Below are 23,622 nucleotides of genomic sequence, written 5' to 3'. Positions count from 1 at the left end.
CCTGTTAGTGTGTGCGTGACGAGGTGCTACCCTGTTACAGTGTGTGCGTGACGAGGTGCTACCCTGTTAGTGTGTGCGTGACGAGGTGCTACCCTGTTACACTGTATGTGTGTGTAGTACCTTGATGAACATCTCCAGAGCAGGCCTGGGCTCTAGCTTGCTGCCGGCTCCAGGCTGCAGCCCAGCCCTCTGCAGTAGGGAGTCCACCTCAGGGAGCCTTAATACAAGCCTAGTGAGCTCTGACAACTGCTCCTCCAGAGCCCTGCCTGGAAAAAGTCAGTAACACATACTAAATAATCATATATGCCACTTAGCAGACACTTTTATCCAAAATACTTTATTTACACAGGTAACCCAATTCTGATATTTTGCCCAATTATTGGCAAAAGATCTGATCGGTCAAAAGACCAATAATTGGGCAAAATATCAAAATTGGGCTCACTGTGTAAATGCAGCCAAGTGACCTACTGGCCATTTTTAGGATGTGTACTAGTTCCTTATGGGACCTGAACCCACGACCTTAAGTGTTTCTAGAGCCACACTCCAACTGAGCCACACATATAAACACTTACTTACATCTCCACAACAAAACACTGAAAAAACTTTACAGAAATACACATACTTAAAAAGGGAAACTAATGGTAAATTATCCTAATATGGTAATAGACAAGAAGTGTAGGTTACAAGTGTTTTAATGTGGCATAACTGACTGAGGATGTATTTTCATTGCTGACTGCTGAACAGAGACCAGTGAGGCCTGGCCAGTGTGTGCACGCATGACTAAGTATCTTTGGATAAAAGCGTTTGCTAAATGGCATACAGTGCATTCGGGAAAGTATTCAGACACCTTGACTTTTTCCACATTGTCATGTTACAGCCTTATTCGAAAATGGATTATATTGGGTTTTTTCCTCATCAATCTACTCACAATACCCCATAATGACAAACACGTTTTTAGAATTTTTTTGCAAATGTATAAAAAAAAGAAACTGAAATACCACATTTACATAAGTATTCAGACCTTTTACTGAGTACTTTGTTGAAGCACCTTTGGCAGCGATTACAGCCTAGAGTCTTCTTGGGTATGACGCTATAAGCTTGGCACACCTGTATTTGGGGAGTTTCTCCCATTCTTCTCTGCAGATCCTCTCAAGCTCGTTCAGGTTGGATGGGGAGCGTCGCTGCACAGCTATTTTCAGGTCTCTCCAGAGATGTTCGATTGGGTTCAAGTCCGGGCTCTGGCTGGGCCACTCAAGGACATTCAGAGACTTGTCCCGAAGCCACTCCTGCATTGTCTTGGCTGTGTGCTTAGGGTTGTTGTCCTGTTGGAAGGTGAACCTTCGCCCCAGTCTGAGGTCCTGAGCGCTCTGGAGCAGGTTTTCATCAAGGATCTCTCTGTACTTTGCTCCGTTCAGCTTTCCCTCTATCCTGACTAGTATACCAGTCCCTGACGTTGAAAAACATCCCCACAACATGATGCTGCCACCACCATGCTTCACTGTAGGGATGGTGCCAGGTTTCCTCCAGACGTGAAGCTTGGCATTCAGGCCAAAGAGTTTCATCAGACCAGAGAATCTTGTTTCTCATGGTCTGAGAGTCCTTTAGGTGCCTTCTGGCAAATTCCAAGCGGGCTGTCAAGTGCCTTTTACTGAGGAGTGGCTTCCATCTGGCCACTCTACCATAAAGGCCTGATTGGTGGAGTGCTGCAGTGATGGTTGTCCTTCTGGAAAGTTCTCCTATCTCCACAGAGGAACTTGGAGCTCTGTCAGAGTGACCATCGGGTTCTTGGTCACCTCCCTGACCAAGGACCTTCTCCCCCGATTGCTCAGTTTGGTCAGTTGGCCAACTCTAGGAAGAGTCTTGGTGGTTCCAAACTTCTTCCATGTAAGAATGATGGAGGCCACTGTGTTCTTGGGAACCTTCAATGCTGCAGAAATGTTTTGGTACCCTTCCCCAGATCTGTGCCTCGACACAATACTGTCTCGGAGCTCTACAGACAATTCCTTCGACCTCATGGCTTGGTTTTTGCTCTGACATGCACTGTCAACTGTGGGACCTTATATAGACAGGTGTGTGCCTTTCCAAATCATGTCCAAATCAATTGAATTTACCACAGGTGGACTCCAATCAAGTTGTAGAAACATCTCAAGGATGATCAATGGAAACAGGATGCACCTGAGCTCAATTTCGAGTCTCATAGCAAAGGGTCTGAATACTTCTGTAAATAGGGTGTAAGGCTGTAATGTAACAAAATGTGGAAAAAGGGAAGGGGTCTGAATACTTTTCAAATGCACTGCATATTATTATCTCAGGAGAGAGGGGTCGGATGTCCAGGGTTTTAGTTTGAGGTTCTGTACCTGCTCTGCTGTCGGTGCCGTCTGGGTTCTTGTGGATGTGCTGCTGCAGAACACAGCGGAACCATGCTCTCACAGACAGAGTCTGGGCTGAGCCTGACACGGAACCTCCACAGCCGTAACTCACTGAATACACCAGCTCGCTGGTGAAGAGAGTCAGTTTGACATAGAACAGACAACAAATGTGTTTAAGGGAATCACAACAAGTGAGGTGAGGTGCAGAATCGATAATCTTGATTGAATAATGAGTTGTTATTTGGGATGCGAGGTGATTTGTAGATCAGTGATTCTGCGCAGTCTGACTGCAATATAGTTTATCTCAATATCTATGTTCCACCGGAGCAAGGCGCTACACAGATGTGCTAATCTGTATAAACTCACATGATGGATAGTAGTTTGGAATGCAAAGGGAATTTGTAGGTCAGTGATTTTGTGCAGCAACTTTCTCCGAATGATCCTCTCCAATGTGTGCCACCACACCCGGGTCGTATTCATTAGTGAACTCCGTAGCAAAGTGTTTTGCAACAGAAAACAAAAACAAGCATTTCTTATTGGAGTTCAGACCCTGCTTACTAGGGTAATGTACTGGAGTAATGTTACCTGTTCTGGAGCAGGTGGGGCAGGTAGCGAGTGACTAGCAGGGGGTGCAGCATGTCGTCCCAGCCGAAGCACTGCATGATGGACTGGATGGGGTTGGGCTGGAGGTCTTGGGGGGCAGAGCTAGGAAGGTCAAAGGCCAACAGAGTAAAACCTGGAAAAGAGAGTCAACATTCATACCATGTTACCTTACGGTTACTACCATGGCAAAGAAGTTTGATAGAGTCATACTGTAACGGAAAGATTTTTCACTGAATGCTCAACACAAAGCACAGATGCAAGATGTTGAAGAGTAAATCACTGACGAGAGAGAGAGAGAGAGAGAGAGAGAGAGAGAAACAGTGAGACAAAGGCAGACAGTGTATATTATCTTATAAGAAAGACAATTGTTTGTGTGTGCAACCCATAATGTGAAATTGTTGTGCACAGTGAACATTTATCCTCCTCCCCCTTCCTCCCACTCTCTCCCTCTCCCAGTGTGTGCGTCTGACCTGCGGCAGCGTCAGCCAGCTGGGCATGAGGGGTGTTGGAAAGGCGCAGGCTGCAGAGGAAGGGGAAAAAGTGGGCCCAGAGAGCTGCTGCCACCGCTAGGTGGCGCTCTTTACCCACGCTGGCATTGGGAGGAGGCGGCCAGGCACCGGGGGGGCATGCAGAGTGGCCAGGCTGGACATTGTGCTGATGGACCCTCCTGTAGGACACACACACAAACACACAGGAGAGAAACACACCCACGCACACACAAACACACACAGGAGAGAAACACACACACCAATAACATAATTATTCAACAGAAACGCAGTATCTCCCTCTCCTTCACACCACCTCTCCACCTGCATCCCTATCTATACTCTGCTCCCTTCCTCTCTTTCACATTCTCTCCATCCCCCTTCTTCGCTCTCTCCCTCTTCCCATCTCTGGGGGGATTAGGTCGTGCGGGGCAGGGCAGAGCAGAGCGGGGCTGATCCCCTGTACACAGGCTGGGCTCTGGCTGCTGTTTCTGTGCCTGCCTGGCCCCACGGCGGCTGGCATTAGCCCAGATAAGCAGCTGAAGGAGCTGTAATCTCATTTAGACTGGAGATGATCCTCCTGTCCCCTCATTCGCCCGGATGGAGCGAGGGAGAGAGGGATGGAGGGGAGGGAGGCAGGGGTGAGTACTGGTACCCCCCCAGCTCCCCTTGCACTCCCAAAACGTCTCTCTCTCACACACACACAAACACACACCTCTGCCTGCGCCTTCCAGCAAGGTTGCATCTAATCCAGAGAGAGCTGAGACAATCGATTAAAGTCTGAATTCATTAGCCTCGTTACTACAGCGGAATGGGCCTTTCACACCCATCAAGCCTCATTGTACAAGACATAGTCAGAGACCCCACTTAATCCTCCCCACTGCCGCTTTTTATAGCTGTACACACACACCATTAGAGACCCCACTTAACCCCTCCCCCAAACGCAACCACTAACACACACACACAGAGACTGACTTGCCACCCGGACAGCTGATGAAACTGTGGGTTTGCTCATCTGCGTGCTCGTCGTCCTCACCAGGGTATTGAACTGACTGCAATTTGGCGTCATAACCGACTTCAATGGCCACTGGCGTGCTGGAGAAGTGTGCTCTTCACGGATGAATCCCGGTTTCAACTGTACCGGGCAGATGGCACAGCGTGTATGGCGTCATGTGGAAGAGCTGTTTGCTGATGTCAACGTTGTGAACAGAGTGCCCCATGGTGGTGGTGGGGTTATGGTATGGGCAGGCATAAGCTACGGCCAACGAACACAATTGCATTGTATCGGTAATTTGAATGCACAGAGATACCGTGTCGAGATCCGGAGGCCCATTGTTGTGCCATTCATCCGCCACCATTACCTCATATTTCAGCATGATAATGCACAGCCCCATGTCGCAAAGACCTGTACACAATTCCTGGAAGCTGAAAATGTCCCAGTTCTTCCATGGCCTGCATACTCACCAGACATGTCACCCACTGAGCATGTTTGGGATGCTCTGGATCAACGTGTACGACAGTGTGCTCTAGTTCCCGCCAATATCCAGCAACTTTGCTCAGCCATTGAAGAGTGGGACAACATTCCACAGGCCACAATCAACAGCCTGATCAACTTTATGCGAAGGAGATGTGTTCCGCTGTATGAGGAAAATGGTGGTCACACTGACTGGTTTTCTGATCCACGCCCCTACCTTTTTTTAAAGGTATCTGTGAGCAACAGATGCATATCTGTATTCCCAGTCATGTGAAATCCATAGATTAGGGTTTAATGAATTTATTTAAATTTACTGATTTCCTTATATGAACTCGTTTAAATTGTTGCATGTTGCGTTGATATTTTTGCTCAGTGTAGTTTTTATGATGTGCGCCCCATAAAAATACATACCGTAGCCTACACGGGTTTAATGCATTTGTTGTTATTGTCGGCCAATCAAAGTGGCACTGTCTACAGTGGCTCCATGTGTAGCAACCAACGTGGGAGATCTCTAATCAATGCAAAATTGAATACAAATTACAGAATTAAGTTAGTGGGGGAAAAAAGTATTTAGTCAGCCACCAATTGTGCAAGTTCTCCCACTTAAAAAGATGAGAGAGGCCTGTAATTTTCATAATAGGTACACGTCAACTATGACAGACAAAATGAGGAGAAAAAAAATCCAGAAAATCACATTGTAGGATTTTTAATGAATTTATTTGCAAATTATGGTGGAAAATAAGTATTTGGTCAATAACAAAAGTTTCTCAATACTTTGTTATATACCCTTTGTTGGCAATGACACAGGTCAAACGTTTTCTGTAAGTCTTCACAAGGTTTTCACACACTGTTGCTGGTATTTTGGCCCATTCCTCCATGCAGATCTCCTCTAGAGCAGTGATGTTTTGGGGCTGTCGCTGGGCACACGGACTTTCAACTCCCTCCAAATATTTTCTATGGGGTTGAGATCTGGAGACTGGCTAGGCCACTCCAGGACCTTGAAATGCTTCTTACGAAGCCACTCCTTCGTTGCCCGGGCGGTGTGTTTGGGATCATTGTCATGCTGAAAGACCCAGCCACGTTTCATCTTCAATGCCCTTGCTGATGGAAGGAGGTTTTCACTCAAAATCTCACGATACATGGCCCCATTCAGTCTTTCCTTTACACGGATCAGTCGTCCTGGTCCCTTTGCAGAAAAACAGCCCCAAAGCATGATGTTTCCACCCCCATGATTCACAGTAGGTATGGTGTTCTTTGAATGCAACTCAGCATTCTTTGTCCTCCAAACACGACGAGTTGAGTTGTTACCAAAAAGTTCTATTTTGGTTTCATCTGACCATATGACATTCTCCCAATCCTCTTCTGGATCATCCAAATGCACTCTAGCAAACTTCAGACGGGCCTGGACATGTACTGGCTTAAGCAGAGGGACACGTCTGGCACTGCAGGATTTGAGTCCCTGGCGGCGTAGTGTGTTACTGATGGTAGGCTTTGTTACTTTGGTCCCAGCTCTCTGCAGGTCATTCACTAGGTCCCCCCGTGTGGTTCTGGGATTTTTGCTCACCGTTCTTGTGATCATTTTGACCCCACGGGGTGAGATCTTGCGTGGAGCCCCAGATCGAGGGAGATTATCAGTGGTCTTGTATGTCTTCCATTTCCTAATAATTGCTCCCACAGTTGATTTCTTCAAACCAAGCTGCTTACCTATTGCAGATTCAGTCTTCCCAGCCTGGTGCAGGTCTACAATTTTGTTTCTGGTGTCCTTTGACAGCTCTTTGGTCTTGGCCATAGTGGAGTTTGGAGTGTGACTGTTTGAGGTTGTGGACAAGTGTCTTTTATACTGATAACAAGTTCAAACAGGTGCCATTAATACAGGTAACGAGTGGAGGACAGAGGAGCCTCTTAAAGAAGAAGTTACAGGTCTGTGAGAGCCAGACATCTTGCTTGTTTGTAGGTGACCAAATACTTATTTTCCACCATAATTTACAAATAAATTCATTAAAAATCCTACAATGTGATTTTCTGGATTTTTTTCTCTCATTTTGTCTGTCATAGTTGACGTGTACCTATGATGAAAATTACAGGCCTCTCTCATCTTTTTAAGTGGGAGAACTTGCACAATTGGTGGCTGACTAAATACTTTTTTCCCCCACTCTAGTTAAATGAGAAGGAGTAGGCTACAACGAGCAACCATCAGGTAAGCTGTTGTTTAATCTAAATTGAGTTGTAGACAAGGACGGGAAGCGCAGAAAAATAGCCTCAATTAGCCTAGATAGCTAGCTATCTTAGCTAGCTTCTTTACATCGATTTGATGTGGTCAAGACAAGCACTATCTGTATGGCTACTCTCTCCCTCTTTCTCCTTCCCGGGTCAAACTCAAGCAAGCAGAGCAGCACCTCTCTCCAAAGTCGCGCAGGCTGCGCAGCAAGCCAATTCCCCAGTTTTTTAAACACATGTATTTCAACTATACGGATATTAGAAAAAAATTAATGATATTATTCTAATAGTGAAATTATTTAAAATACACATCCCTAAAAATCAACAAAAATAGCTTCTCAGCAAAGAGCAATTTCTCAAGCAACAATTTTGCAAGGACTGTCTGGGAGTGGTCTGAGTGAGGAGGGGAACACTGAAAACTAGCTGTTATTGGCTGAGAGGTTTGGAACTCTCTTTCTTATTGGTCTATTAACTGATGTAACCAGGCAGGCCAAAACTCCATCCCACCAAAACAGGCTGAAATTTCAGGCGGTATTTTCAAACAGCTCTTACACTAAAAGGGCATTATCGTAATTTTCAACACTATGTAAATTTTCATTTACATAGTGTTATCCAACCTCAGTGTGGAAATACATATAAAACACAGGAAAATTATATTTTTGATTGCACTGGGCCTTAAATAATGACAGGGAAAAACAACTATTGCATTGCACCATCTCCATAATGCCCATCCACTGCTCCTTAGAGAGAGACTCAGGGTTCAATGGAGGGCCAAGGTGTAGGGGCGTAGGGTCTAGATACGGAGGAGAGCACTTAATTAAGATCTCAGATAATTGTCCCCCACCCGCCCCTCAATATAATACTGAATGTGTAGCACTGAGACGTCCCATACACACACCCTCTGGCGACACAGGGGTCTCAGGCCCCCACGCGCAGGATCATGGGATGGAATGCAATGTGAGGAATTAGCCTCCTGGTTGGCTTTGGGCGGCCGGCCTTGGCGAGGGCCATCCGAGTCAGTGGTTGTCACACACGCGTACACACACGCACACACCTCTCGGTCGCAGCCTCTGGCGGGATAATTCTCTTGATGTGTGCAGATTCTGCTCTGCTCTTAATAAACAATGACGGCGAGGCACAATTTGCAGGACTACATAATTACCTGTTAATTGTGTCACTGAAAACACATTAATCACAGAGATATCAAGTACTGCCAGGACGGAGAATTAAGCGTAATTTGGCGGGACGAATTTGAGAGAGAGCTTTTTTATTTTGTTAAATGGGTCAGCGTGATCTCGGCTATAACACGGTCCCCTTTGGGAGTTTTCGCTCCTCTCTTCTGCGACGTCTGCCATTAATGTGCAAATGAGTGCCCTCCAACCCCGAGATAGTTTCTTGAATTTTCTTGAATTAATGAAGCTAACGAGATATGCCTGGACTGAATTAAAAGAGGACACTTTAGTGATGGGGGGAAAAATCTATAGTTACATATCTGGATTTGTTAAAACGATATATCGTATCGTTTTGACAATATCGCAATATTCTTTTTTATAGCGTATCGGCACTTAAGTATCGTTATATCGTATCGTGAGGTCCCTGGCAATTCCCAGCCCTAGCACACTTAGTGTTTCACCTTGGAGGTATGTGTCTGTGGGAGTGTGTGCATGTATACACAGGAGAGTCAAAGCAAGCACACACTCATTTAAGTCGTGAGTGAGGATTCTTGCTGGCAGCTTACTGCTTCATTAGCGCTGACTCAGGGTAATCCAAACTGAACAATAACAACATTGTAGTGGTCCGGTCCATTCAGATACAACCAGACACCCTCTCCCTCCTGAAGCCTCTGTCCTACCCTTTTACTTCTTCTCTCACCAAAACAGACACCGGTTTCACCTGTGCCTTTCTCTCTAAACCTTTGACCTCTGATCGGGTCGTCCGTGTAACACACACCCGTGGCCCGCTGGTGAACTCACCCTGACGCCGTCTCCACTCTCCGCCACACAGTCACTCCACACACTCACGATCTGCCGCTATACCCATGGTGACTGCAAAGGGGCCCCTAGGGGCCATAACTATACTCAGACCTCTGCCAGCACCTGCTGAAGGTGACCTGGGGGCCACATGGCCCCAAGAGACAGAAAGGGGCCTCCGTACACAATGGATGGGCTGGGTTTACCATTGGGATGGAGGGGGGACAGAGGACAGCACATTCCTGCCTTTGAAGGTGTCAGGACTGGGGCCTGACTGGGCTGGGGGCAAGGGGGACCCGTCTCCTGCTTCTAGATATCAGCAATGATAGGTAGGGCCAGGAGTTTTTTCACGTGATCATGCCAGCAAAAACTCCAGGCTCTAGTTGTAGGGTCTAAGGCCAATGTCTAATGCCAATGTCTGTCCGCTCGTCAATGTGTAGTGTGTGTGTGGGCATTTGTGTTAAGTGTGTCTCAGGGGGTTGCTGAGTGTTTGTACCCCCTCCCTCACCGTAGCTCCCTCAGCACGATCTGCAGAAAGCCCAGGGCGGAGCTCAGCTCCGACTGGCGGCAAGCGGGCAGCAGCAGACCGAACCCCTCGTTGAGTAGCCTCTCCTCCGACAGGCCGAGACTCACGCTCGTCTCAAACACCTCGGCCACGCCCTCCAGGTAGGACCCCAGCGGGCCCCAGAGGGCCAGGCGGCGAGACGGTTCCGTGGTCTTCAGGTAGAACTCCCTGGCTGTCTGAGAGAAGGAGGAGGCCAGCCAGCTAGCTTGGGCCCCCACGTCAAGACCTCTCTCCTGGAAGAGCAGTAAGAGAGCCAGCTGGCCCCTCCATACCAGGCTCCGCTGGGCAGGGGGGGAGTCCGGAGGGAGCAGGCCCAGCAGCTCACAGGCCCGGCAGGCTACATCCTCCAGCTCAGCCTGCCGGGCCACCACAACGAACAGCAGCAGGAAGTTCATTAGCCCAGCCTCGGATAGTTCCTGCATCCGCCGCTGGTGGAACTTGGAGTACACCCTGGAGAGGAGCATGAGAGAAGGGGGAGAGCGAATGAGAGAGTGAGAGGAGAAATAAGGGACATGAGTTTCCATTGGTCATAGTAAGATGAAGAGATAGTAGTGTCACAGTTCAAATTGAGTGTGTGACATTCATATTATTCATCTTTCACTGAGACTTTGCATTGCTCTAGTCAAGATCAGAGTGGACCGCCCATCCTCCATCACAAAGCTCCATCACTCCTTCTCTGGTGCTAATGAGAGGCATGCCAGGTGTGCGTGTGCCTGTTTGTGTGAGAAAAACAACCAGCGCATCGTTGTTAGATCCTGCGGGCACCGTGAACAAATGCCTTTAGAGATCATGTTAAATGTCAGACACTCAGCCACGCAGCAGTGGGCACGAAGTCGCCCTCTCTGCAGTCAAACCAATCTACTGCAACACCAGTTAGAGATCAATAACTACTACACACACAAATCATACACTCACACACAAACAGATCATACACACAAGCACAAAAGCATGCATGCACGCACACACAAACATACACACACACACACACGCACACACACGCACACACACACACACGAGCGCGCGCCACCCCCTGCAGTGCACCCAGAGGGATCCAGAGTTCCCCTAGAACGGATACAGCACATATTGAGGAACAGGGCCAGAGACTCAAGTCAACACACACACACACACTGAAACTCCCCCATACAAATTATGAACACTACCATGACTAGGGCTGTGGCGGTCATGACATTTTGGCAGCTGGTGATTGTCAAGCAAATAACTGCCGGTCTCACGGTAATTTACCGTTAATGAACATAAACACAATTTGCATCTACTGGCTTCCATGCATAGCCTACAAGCCACTGATGCAGACCTTTGGAACATCTACATTTTAAAGTCTAAAAAATCCATTAAATATAGCCTACACCTTCATAATAAATCCATTATTTATTTTAGACAGGTCTAAAGAAACATGATATGAAGAAAATGTAGTCTATTTCAGAACAGAATAGCATACTCTGATTTGTCCATATGTTAGGCCCTGATCTGCCATATGGCTGTGGGCTACACTAGTTCATTTAGCAGACAGGATTTGCTTGGAATTCCGTGGCATTATTTTATATTATTTTATAGTATGAAGAATAAAAATGTAACATAGCTGAACAAAATACAAAGGATATTTTCTCCAAATGATTTCCGAGGGAGTGCGCACATGCGGCTATTCTGTGTTGAGCGGTTAACAAAAGAAACAAGTCTTCCTATTTGCTTAATTTAGAGTTATTATTGCAACTTCAGTTGTGATACAAACATTGGGCTATACAGTGCATTCGGAAAGTATTCAGACCCCTTGACGTTTTCCTCATTTTCTTACGTTACAGCCTTATTCTAAAATTGATTAAATAGTTTTTTTCCCCTCGTCAATCTACACACAATACCCCATAATGATAAAACAAAAACAGATTAAATGTTTGCAAAAAAAATAATTTACATAAGTATTCAGACCCTTTACTTAGTACTTTGTTGAAGCACCTTTGGCAGCGATTACAGCCTCGAGTCTTCTTGGGTATGACGCTACAAACTTGGCACACCTGTATTTGGGGAGTTTCTCCCATTCTTCTCTGCAGATCCTCTCAAGCTCTGTCAGGTTGGATGGGGAACGTCGCTGCACAGCTATTTTCAGGTCTCTCCAGAGATGTTCGATCGGGTTCAAGTCTGGGCTCTGGCTGGGCCACTCAAGGACATTCAGAGACTTGTCCCGAAGCCACTCCTGTGTTGTCTTGGCTGTGTGCTTAGGGTCGTTGTCCTGTTGGAAAGGGAACCTTCGCCCCAGTCTGAGGTCCTGAGCGCTCTGGAGCAGGTTTTCATCAAGGATCTCTATGTACTTTGCTCCATTCCTTTTTCCCCCTCGATCCTGACTAGTCTCCCAGTCCCTGCCGCTGAAAAACATCCACCACCATGCTTCACCTTAGGGATGGTGCCAGGTTTCCTCCAGACGTGACGCTTGGCATTCAGGCCAAAGAGTTCAATCTTGGTTTCGTCAGACCAGAGAATCTTGTTTCTCAAGGTCTGAGAGTCCTTTAGGTGCCTTTTGGCAAACTCCAAGCGGGCTGTCATGTGCCTTTTACTGAGGAGTGGCTTCCGTCTGGCGACTCTACCATAAAGGCCTGATTGGTAGAGTGCTGCAGAGATTGTTGTCCTTTTGGAAAGTTCTCCCATCTCCACAGAGGAACCATCAGTCTCTCGATCACGATTTGACAAGCACTTATATTCTCTCCAGGCATCAAATTTCCCTGCGGCATTCCCCTTGTGTGGCCGCAATAACCCCTAAAAAAATCCATGCCTTTTGCAGCCAAAGTGGCCATTGTGGGCTGAATATAATAATCATAATTTCCTTCTCCTGGTTGCCAATCAATTCTTATTAGCCAATACCAGTCACGTGATTGGGTCCTTCTCACAGGCATCTCAGCTCCAAAGTAGGCTACAAGTGAAGACAGACACATTGGGGACACAACTGCGTGTGTCCTTCTTATCGAATTCCGAGGCGCATATTGAAGATGTAAGAAGAACTGTCCACATTTACTTTGTCAGCCAACAAGATGAGTAGGCCTATCGAACAGCAAAAGCACTAACCTATGTCAATTTACTATCCCCCATAATACAAAAATTGACCTATTCTATTGGTCAACTAGTCTTGTGTGAGAAATAAATATTCCAAATACTCTGGGACAGTTGTGGGATGCGATAGATCCCAAATTAATACAACCACTAGCATCAAAAAACCTTTTGAAAGCAACGAGGCTGGGCCTCCCGAGTAGTGCAGCCTCCCGTGTTCGATGACAGGCTGTGTCACAACCGGCCGTGACCAGGAGTCCCATAGGGCGGCGCACAATTGGCCCAGCGTCGTCCGGGTTGGGGGAGGGGGTTTGGCCGGGGAGCTTTACTTGGCTCATCGCGCTCTAGCGGCTGCTTGTGGTGGGCCGGGCACCTGCAGGCTGACTTCGGTCGTCAGTTGAACAGTGTTTCCTCCGACACATTGGTGCAGCTGGCTTCCGGGTTAAGCGGGCGGGTGTTAAGAAGCGCGGTTCTTAACTCGACCTTCGCCTCTCCCGAGCCTGTTGGGGAATTGCAGCGATGAGACAAGATCGCAATTGGATATCACGAAATTGGGGAGAAAAAGGGGGTATAATAAAAGGCTGATGCAACAGACCAGAACGTTTAGCTTAAAATGTTGCTAAACTATTAGGCTATTTCTTCACATTATAAGCGCAGCAATGCGCACACGGCAGTAGGTTATAAGCACAAACTTGAAACTCACATGTCGCCTATGTATGCCAGTTAGGCTCTACACTGATTGTAAAGCGGATGAATGTGCTTAATTTTAAGAAGTTATTTGGCCACTTTAGTTGTGATACAAACCTTATCAACAGGCTACATGAGGTGTGTGACTATGATTTGAAAAAGTCGCAAAAATAAGTCATGCGCTGTTTCTTGCCTTACTGCACACGCTGTGCATCATTCACAAGTGATAGATAATACAAAATTCACAAGAGAAAGGCTGATATTATATAATAATATAATATGCCATTTAGCAGACGCTTTTATCCAAAGCGACTTACAGTCATGCGTGCATACATTTGTTGTGTATGGGTGGTCCCGGGGATCGAACCCACTACCTTGACGTTACAAGCGCCGTGCTCTACCAGCTGAGCTACAGAGGACCACATATTGTCATCCATCAGACCATTCTTAATATAATCTTGTCTTTACATATACTAAATCATATACAGTACCAGTCAAAGGTTTGGACACACCTACTCATCCAAGGCTTTTTTTTTTTACATTGTAGAATAATAGTGAAGACATCAAAACTATGAAATAACACCTATGTAGTAACCCAAAAAGTGTTAAATAAAACAAAATATATTTTTAAATGTGAGATTCTTCAAATAGCCACCCTTTGCCTTGATGACAGCTTTGCACACTTGGCATTCTCTCAACCAGCTTCACCTGGAATGCTTTTCCAACAGTCTTGAAGGAGTTCCCACATATGCTGAGCACTTGTTGGCTGCTTTTCCTTCATTCTGCCGTCTGACTCATCCCAAACCATCTCAATTGGGTTGAGTTCGGGGGATTGTGCAGGCCTGGTCATCTGATGCAGCACTCCATCACTCTCCTTCTTGGTAAAATAGCCCTTACACAGCCTGGAGGTGTATTGGGTCATTGTCCTGTTGAAAAACAAATGATAGTCCCACTAAGCCCAAACCAGATGGGATTGCGTATCGCTGCAGAATGCTGTGGTAGCCATGCTGGTTAAGGGTGCCTTGAATTCTAAATAAAATCACAGACAGTGTCACCAGCAAAGCACCCCCACACCATAACACCTCCTCCTCCGTGCTTTACAGTGGGAAATACACATGCAGAGATAATCCGCTCACCCACACCACGTCTCACAAAGACACGGCGGTTGGAACCAAAAATCTCCAATTTGGACTCCAGACCAAAGGACACGTTTCCACCGGTCTAATGTCCATTGCTCGTGTTTCTTGGCCCAAGCAAGTCTCTTCTTATTATTGTTGTCCTTTAGTAGTGGTTTCTTTGCAGCAATTCGACCATGAAGGCCTGATTCACACAGTCCCCTCTGAACAGTTGATGTTGAGATGTGTCTGTTACTTGAACTCTGTGAAGCATTTATTTGGGCTGCAATTTCTGAGGCTGGTAAGTAACTCTAATGAACTTATCCTCTGCAGCAGAGGTAACTCTGGGTCTTCCTTTCCTGTGGCGGTCCTCATGAGAGCCAGTTTCATCATAACGCTTGATGTTTTTTGCGACTGCACTTGAAGGAACTTCAAAAGTTCTTGAAATTTTCCGCATTGACTGACCTTCATGTCTTAAAGTAATGATGGACTGTCGTTTCTCTTTGCTTATTTGAGCTGTTCTTGCCATAATATGGACTTGGTCTTTTACCAAATAGGCCTATCTTCTGTATACCCCCCCCCCCCCCTACCTTGTCACAACACAACTGATTGGCTCAAACGCATTAAGAAGGAAATAATTCCACAAATTAACTTTTAAGGCACACCTGTTAATTGAAATGCATTCCAGGTGACTACGTCATGAAGCTGGTTGAGAGAATGCCAAGAGTGTGCAAAGCTGTCATCAAGGCAAAAGGGTGGCTATTTGAAGAATCTCAAATATCATGATTTGTTTAACACTTTTTTGGTTACAACATGATTCCATATGTGTTATTTCATAGGTTTTGATGTCTTCACTATTATTCTACAATGTAGAAAATAGTAAAAATAAAGAAAAACCCTTGAATGAGTAGGTGTGTCCAAACTTTTGACTGGTAGTGTATGTGTGAAATTAGTTTTGATTTAGAATGGACCATTATCATGCACCTGTCTCAGAATAGGGGCAGGGGGGAAAAATACATGTAATCTATGCACTTAAATACAAATGGAGGACGCTTTTCCCGTGGTTCATTTTCATGCCAGCCAGGTAGGCTATATTCCTGTTGTAAAGCGAAGCAATGTGCTTAATATTAGGAACGTGAGAAATAAATATAGTAGACCTAGCCTATTGAAAGCTGATGGGATCCTCCTCTTTTTAATAGAGGCCATCAAAACTCTGTTTTCCCACGCAATTGCATAGCCTATAGAAATGTTATGCAACATGAGCTCTCATGAAATGTTGGATTTGATTTTCAACTACATTTGCATTGATGTCAGAGTGATTAGAAGGACAATAGAGTGCTGAGTACCAGGCAGTTAGCAAGTTTGGTAGGCTACTAATGACCATCAGCAGCATCAGAGCTTGGAGAAGCCTAGTTACCGTGACTAAACGGTCACGTGGAATTTGACTGCAGTCATTACTTGTGACTGCCGGTGTGGCGGTAATATGGTCACCGTAACAGCCCTAACCATGACTGGTTCTAAAGTTCTGCTACATGTTACAGGGAGAGAGAGTGGTGAGAAAGAGAGAGGTGGTGTATGGATGGTATCCATGTAGAGAAATAACCTAAGGCAGGAAGAGCCAAGAAAAAAGATGAGAAAAAGAGACAGAAGGTAGATAGGGAGATCCATTTAGAGAAAAACAGTAGTGGGAAATGGATATACAGTTAGGCTGTAACAGGTTGGGAGGCAGCAGAGGCTTTATCCTGTGTTTTCTGTCTGTCAGACAGACAGACAGTCTGTGTGTATGTGTGTTTGTTTATCCTGGACAGCTTTTTCCGGAGGCGAGCAGATGCTCACGACTCCTGGCATAAGAGATCAGCGCTCTCCCAGTCGATCCCATTAATGCAGCCACCACAGGCCTCCCACGGAGCCGGGCCAGCCAGCGGGAACTTTGCCGTAACGTTGCCGGAACGCCGTAAGCACGCCCAGCTCTTCTCGAGGGAACTGGAGCAGAGAGAGTGGGAGAGAGGGGGTTCTAATCTGGACCAGGCCCAGCCCAGTCCGGTCCTTGCCAGCATCCTCCCTGCCGCCACCCACCCCATCCGTGCTGGAAACCAACACGGCTTCGTTAAGGGGAATTAACCGCCATGCTCGTTAGCTAATTAGCCTTCATGTCTGCGGAGCGGCTGAGCACGTTCCAGACAGAGGGAAGTCATTAGGCGGATTTATCCTCCTCGCTGGCGCCCAGCCGGGCCCGTCCCAGGCCACGTTCTGATGTTGGGATCCATGGGCTTGGATGGGCTTATCGTCTTTGGTCTCCCCAGAAAGGTGGAGCCATGGCTGGGGGAGTTTGGGAAGCAGCTGTGGGTTTTATGTGGGGCTCAGTGGGACTAGGCTGGTCTCTGCTGGGAGGAGAGGAGATGCAGGTGGAGATTCCTCCTGAGACACAAATAGCAAAGCCTCAGAGAGGGGCTGTGCCACACCTGGCAGGCACACACACATCCGCACACACACGTCAAGAGTCACGTTTGTGAGTGTGGACTCACCTGTCATCTTCACCGCCCTCCCTCCCCCCCTTAGGGGACAGTATTTCGTATCAACATAATATTGAACTAAACCAATTGAGCTCCATTTAAAGAGTACCTTAGGGGTTTAACTGGCCTCCTTTTCTGTACCCATCCCTACACACACACACACACGCCTCACCTGCCCTTGATCTGCCTCCAGGGGGCACAGCCTGCGTTCTCCTGGGCCAGGTAGAGAGCCAGCACTCTGAGGAAGATGTGAAAGGAGTTGGCTGTGCGGTACAGCTGGGTGTGGCCGGGGGAGTGAAGGGGTGAGGGGGAGCAGCAGCTCCGGGCATGGTCCAACAGGGCCAAGGGGGTTCTGCTCACGCTGCCGAGCCCCGACACCCCTAACCAGGGCACTGTGAACGAACCGCTCTGGAGAGAGGGGGAGACGGAGGGGAGAATGTAAATGGGATATTTCTCAATCCAACATTAATTGAGAGATAAGAGTACAACATGATATGATCAACTTTATTGTCCCCAAGGGCGGGGATTATTGGGCACATAATTCTGCTGTATATAATAACAGACATACACATCATTCATTACATATTATCCATGTTTTAGAGTGGGGTGTTAGAGCTCTTCCTTACCAGGTTTTTGCTGTAGTACTCCCAGAGTGTGGTGACAGTGCTACTGTTAGGTTCCCATAGCAGAGACAGACTCAGGCAGCAGTGGACGTGCATTCTGATCTGATCCTCCTGTAGCGCTCCCTGCAACACTCACAGATCAATGAACAAACTAATTATAACTGTACACAGAAACCATGCTCCCATCCATAACCCACATATCCTCTTTGAGCGAGAGCCTACCTTAGGGTTACAGGTGGACTTGAGCAGCTCACCCACAAAACTCCAGTTGTCCTCCAGCTGTTTCTGTGAGACCAGAGCATACATTATATTACCAACAAAAACATACAACCTAATAAGCATGGCAAGAAGTCAAAATTGCAGCCTGTCTTTCATCTTAACAGGGGGTGTGATCAGGACAAATCAGAATTTTGACTGTTTCAACTATAAATGGAGGACATATTTCAGAAAAATCTGCCATATCTGATTAATCAGGAAAAATCACTTTACAGTTTAGGACATCCCTCCTTATAGCCCCCTAATCTCCGGTAGATTACTTCGTTTTGGAAGGCCCCGTTGCGGCTGTATTGTCCCAGCTCAGCCAAGTGAGTGACAAGCCACCACGTGAAGCCCAGAGGGTCTTTACAGTGTGTAGGGAGCCCACTGTACTGCTCTGCTACAGGCTGGCCACTGATCAGAGACCGCAGCAGTGTGTTCATGTAGTTCCAGAAAGACTAGGGGGAAACACACACAGTTGTAAATACAAACACCATGTCAAATGTGATTAATTGTAGATACAATCGGATGGTCACCAAATCATCCAATGTGTGTGTGTTCACCTGTGTGTGTAACACTCTGCTCCTGTGTTCCAGTAAGTGTAGAAGTAGAATCCACAGCTCTTTGGTGCAGGTGCAGTGGTAGTGATGGCTGGTCAGGGCCTCAGTAGGCCTTACCTACAACAGAGGACAGAGTTAGGAATACCCTTTACCCCAAAAGCCTCAGCCTCGGAAGAGGCTACTAACTCTGTAAATGTTGCCTATAGGTTTTAAATGACCTATCGATTTCACCCTATCTAGGCAGTATTATAACTATACGAAAAGTTATTAGGAATTTGTTTTTTGTTTCCCCCCCCCCCCCCCCCAACTCTTAGACACAACCACCCACCCACAGAGAGACGGGAGCACAGGTTCAGCCATAGTGTGGCGCCCCTGGAGCATTTTTCATGGGTTTGCCTCATGGCTTACTCAATGGTTAGCGTTGTTAAGGAACACAACACACATGTATAACCCCATACACAGTACCTTGCTGTATTTGCCCATGGCCAGGCCAGTGAGGTCAGAGAGCAGGTTGCAGAGATGCTCCTCAAACAGGCTGTTGTTGGTCAGGTTCTCCCCTGTCAGGTTCACAAACTGGTGGGCGTACACCACCTGACCTGCAAAGGTCAAACAGACAAATAAGGATGTAGTGGACCTACAATACACTGACAACACCAGCCTGACAACACCAGCCTGACAACACCAGCCTCAACTTTCTTTCCCTTCATATTGTGTATTTCAGATCCGTGTTTGATTTTTACAGTACTGCGTATGTCATTTGTTTTGTCTTGGAAGATTACCCTATGATAGGTTAGAGGAGAGCCTAAATGACAACAACACATACCTTGCATCCTCTGCCCCAGCAAGTGGAGAATCTCCAACACTGACCAGTGGATGTCCAGGTGGAGGTGTAACAAATGCCAGGAGGGAGGAAACAGCTGAGGGGAGATACACAATAAAACCATATCAGGGTGTATTCACCAGACCTGGGTTCAAATACTATTTCAAATATCTAAATTACTTTCACATATATCCGAAGTAGGTATTCAGATATAGTAACAGTCAAAAGTTTGGACACACCTACTCATTAAAAGGTTTTTCTTAATTTTTACTAGTTTCTACATTGTAGAATAATAGTGAAGACATCAAAACTATGAAATAACACATATGGAATCATGTTGTAACCAAAAAAGTGTTAAACAAATCAAATGATATGTTATATTTGAGATTCTTCAAATAGCCACCCTTTGCCTTGATGACAGATTTGCACACTCTTGGCATTCTCTCAACCAGCTTCATGATGTAGTCACCTGGAATGCATTTCAATTAACAGGTGTGCCTTGTTAAAAGTTAATGTGTGAAATTTCTTTCCTTCTTAATATGTTTGAGCCAATCAGTTGTGTTGTGACAAGGTAGGGGTGGTATACAGAAGATAGCCCTATTTGGTAAAAGACCAAGTCCATATTATGGCAAGAACAGCTCAAATAAGCAAAGAGAAACGACAGTCCATCATTACTTTAAGACATGAAGGTCAGTCAATCTGGAAAATGTCAAGAACTTTGAACGTTTCTTCAAGTGCAGTCGCAAAAACCATCAAGCACTATGATGAAACCGGCTCTCAAGAGGACCGCCACAGGAAAGGAAGACCCAGAGTTACCTCTGCTGCAGAGGATAAGTTCATTAGAGTTACCAGCCTCAGATTGCAGGCCAAATAAATGCTTCACAGAGTTCAAGTAACAGACACATCTCAACATCAAACTGTTCAGAGGAGACTGCGTGAATTAGGCCTTCATGGTCGAATTGCTGCAAAGAAACCACTACTAAAGGACACCAATAAGAAGAAGGGACTTGCTTGGGCCAAGAAATACGCGCAATGGACATTCGACCGGTGGAAATCTGTCCTTTTGTCTGAAGAGTCCAAATTTGTGATTTTTGGTTGCCCCGTCTTTTACTCTCTGTCTTTGTGAGACGCAGAGTAGGTGAACGGATGATCTCCGCATCTGTGGTTCCCACCGTGAAGCATGGAGGTGGTGTGATGGTGCTTTGCTGGTGCCAGTGATTTATTTAGAATTCAAGGCACACTTAACCAGCATGGCTACCACAGCATTCTGCAGCGATACGCCATCCCATCTGGTTTGCGCTTAGTGGGACTATCATTTGTTTTTCAACAGGACAATGACCCAAAACACACTTCCAGGCTGTGTAAGGGCTATTTGACCAAGGAGAGTGATGGAGTGCTGCATCAGATGACCTGGCCTCCACAATCACCCGACCTCAACCCAACTGAGATGGTTTGGGATGAGTTGGACCGCAGAGTGAAGAGAAAGCAGCCAACAAGTGCTCAGCATATGTGGGAACTCCTTCAAAACTGTTGGAAAAGCATTCTAGGTGAAACTGGTTGAGAGAATGCCAAGAGTGTGCAAAGCTGTCATCAAGGCAAAGGGTGGCTACTTTGAAGAATCTCAAATATAAAATATATTTTGATTTGTTTAACACTTTTTTGGTTACTACATGATTCCATGTGTCATTTCAAAGGTTTGATGTCTTCACTATTATTCTACAATGTAGAAAATAGTAAAAAATAAAGAAAAACCCTTGAATGAGTAGGTGTGTCCAAACTTTTGACTGGTACTGTATATTTTCTTTGAAAAGACAAGTAGTTGAATATTTTAATGCATTTGGAAATATTTGTAAAACTGAAATCCACTGACTCAAATACACTCCCATGCATTTAACCCAGGTATTTAAAAAATAGCATTTTAAATAAGTATTTGAACATACTGTCAAATACAATTTGGCAGACTATTTGGTTTTTGCATTCAAATACTCAAATAAAAATACTTGTTTTGGGCTGTGAATTTGAATATTCAAATCCACAGAAAAAGTATATTAAATACCAGATACTCAAATGCACCAATATTTGAACCCAGGTCTGGTATTCACTCACAATATTCATGCTTTTTTGTGTGTGTGTGTGTGTGTGTGTGTGTATGGGGGGGGGGGGGGGGGGGGGCTACCTTGCCCTGGTGCTGTATGGTGAGGGCACTCTGGATGTTGGCCGGCAGGTCTTTGAGGCGCCCTATGAGGAGGGTGACCCCAAAGAGCTCCTCCAGCAGAGCAGAGGGTAGCTGAGCCTCCAGCTCCTCATAGGGGTGACAGGGGCCCTCCTCCAGGGGACAGGTGGGCTCCAGGTACCTGCAGGGTGCAGAGGTCACACAGGGAGTCACAGAAAAGTCAGGTGTCAGACCTTTGACCTTTTAAACAAAAAACGAATCCTTACAGTGTTTTACTGGAACTAGCTATGTAAATATAGCCTATGCCCTAGGCCAGGGACACAGTCAGTGAGAATCAGTAATAACTGACCAGTAGCATTACCTGTATAGGAAGACTTTGACATATTGGAGAAACAGCACACACTGTTGCCTAAGGTCTTCTGCCTCATAATGGAGGCTGCTGGCTTGGCCTGAAACATAAAATTGTCAAGTACATACAGTACAACAAAAACAGTACAAGATTTCCCCATCGCAACTACCAAATTTCAAACCACCACCATACCAAATCACATCACACAGGCAGTATCTTGGTTATTACCACAAAGCTTTATCAAATAATATCAACATGTGAACTCCTCCATGAGCAGCAAGGTATATATTAAGTTATCTTACCAAAGTCATGAGAGCTGGACTGCACCAGGGTCTCTAGTTTAAGAAGCTTTTGCCTGAAAGGTGACAACAAATTGTGACACACTGACCTCAAAACCCTGAGAATTACATTTTTACATTTTACATTTTAGTCATTTAGCAGACGCTCTTATCCAGAGCGACTTACAGAAGCAATTAGGGTTAAGTGCCTTGCTCAAGGGCACATCAACAGATTTTTCACCTAGTCGGCTCGGGGATTAGAACCAGCGACCCTTCGGTTACTGGCACAATGCTCTTACCCACTAAGCTACCTGCCGCCCCAATTAGAGACAGTGAGGCAGCTATACATAGTCTGAAAAAATTGAATGACACTCCACATTATCTGGCTGTATTCCCACCTGAACAGGCCAAACAAAAGTTTGGTAGATTCCACCAGAGCAGTCTCGGTCACCCATGGGAAGCCAAAGATAGCCACTGTGTCCTCCTCATAGTCTGCAGGGGCTGGGTCCAGACGCAACAGCAGCCTATGGAAGACAATAGTAACTTAGATCTGCTGCAGCCTACAAGACACTGAAGACAGGGAGTTTTCCTCAAACAATATTGTTGGTAATGATACTGTTGTAATATAACAAGATCAACATAATATGTATTATTTCTGTCCACTGTTGTCAGCTGTCCACAATCTTTTGAGTTACTATGTGTCACATACGGTATGAAAGTCCCACCTACTTCCTGGATCATGTCCCACGCTGTTATTGAATGGCCTTCAAGATTATATTGTCAAATTCATGAAAACGCAGTAATTTAAGATATGCAAAATTGTATTCGTATTTGCGGATGAATTTACTTCTACCTGATGCCTTTAATTAAGATTTCTGATTGATTGAGTAAATTAATCCACGAATACAAATATAATTTTACATACATCTTAAAATGACCGCTTTTTTATGAATTGTATTATATATTCTTGAAGGCCATTCAAAAACACTGCGAGACATCCATGAAGTAGGTGGGACTTTCATACTGTCATATGTCATGGCAAGTGGCTTATGTAATGTCTCTGTACTCTTATACAGTAGATTATACACTGAACAAAAATATAAAACGCAACATGTAAAGTGTGAGCTGAAATAAAAAAAATCCCAGATATTTTCCATATGCAGAAAAAGCATATTTCTCTCAAATTGTGCACAAATTTGATTACATCCCTGTTGGTGAGCATTTCTCCTTTGCCAAGATAATCCATCCACCTGACAGGTACGGCATATCAAGAAGCTGATTAAACATCATGATCATTATACAGGTGCACCTTGTGCTGGGGACAATAAAAGGCCACTTTAAAATTTGCAGTTTTGTCACAACACAATGCCACAGATGTCTCAAGTTTTGAGGGCGTGTGCAATTGGCATGCTGACTGCAGGAATGTCCACCAGAGCTGTTGCCAGATAATTTATTCTTAATTTCTCTACCATGAGCTGCCTCCAACGTCATTTTAGAGAATTTGCCAGTACGTCC

At 45.7% G+C, this 23,622-nt stretch overlaps 1 protein-coding gene across 1 annotated transcript in view; it reads right to left on the bottom strand.

The window, feature by feature from the left end:
* The window catches only part of LOC311115410 (protein MMS22-like), a 36,321-nt gene that overhangs the window by 11,847 nt on the left and 852 nt on the right, over positions 1 to 23,622 (bottom strand). The window contains exons 3-18 of the mRNA XM_084157305.1: positions 22,506 to 22,631; positions 22,132 to 22,184; positions 21,842 to 21,929; positions 21,484 to 21,661; positions 19,311 to 19,404; positions 18,953 to 19,083; positions 18,491 to 18,604; positions 18,209 to 18,385; positions 17,895 to 17,957; positions 17,676 to 17,795; positions 17,222 to 17,457; positions 9,627 to 10,133; positions 3,443 to 3,639; positions 2,955 to 3,105; positions 2,358 to 2,497; positions 121 to 266 (exon numbers count right to left, since the gene is read on the bottom strand). Coding sequence (XP_084013431.1) covers positions 121 to 266; positions 2,358 to 2,497; positions 2,955 to 3,105; positions 3,443 to 3,639; positions 9,627 to 10,133; positions 17,222 to 17,457; positions 17,676 to 17,795; positions 17,895 to 17,957; positions 18,209 to 18,385; positions 18,491 to 18,604; positions 18,953 to 19,083; positions 19,311 to 19,404; positions 21,484 to 21,661; positions 21,842 to 21,929; positions 22,132 to 22,184; positions 22,506 to 22,631 — 2,521 coding nt within the window. The remainder of the gene's footprint in view (positions 1 to 120; positions 267 to 2,357; positions 2,498 to 2,954; positions 3,106 to 3,442; positions 3,640 to 9,626; positions 10,134 to 17,221; positions 17,458 to 17,675; positions 17,796 to 17,894; positions 17,958 to 18,208; positions 18,386 to 18,490; positions 18,605 to 18,952; positions 19,084 to 19,310; positions 19,405 to 21,483; positions 21,662 to 21,841; positions 21,930 to 22,131; positions 22,185 to 22,505; positions 22,632 to 23,622) is intronic.

Source organism: Coregonus lavaretus (genome assembly GCF_964263955.1).
Source record: "Coregonus lavaretus genome assembly, chromosome: 3".
NCBI lineage: Eukaryota > Metazoa > Chordata > Actinopteri > Salmoniformes > Salmonidae > Coregonus > Coregonus lavaretus.
This window is presented reverse-complemented; position numbering and strand designations above follow the sequence as displayed.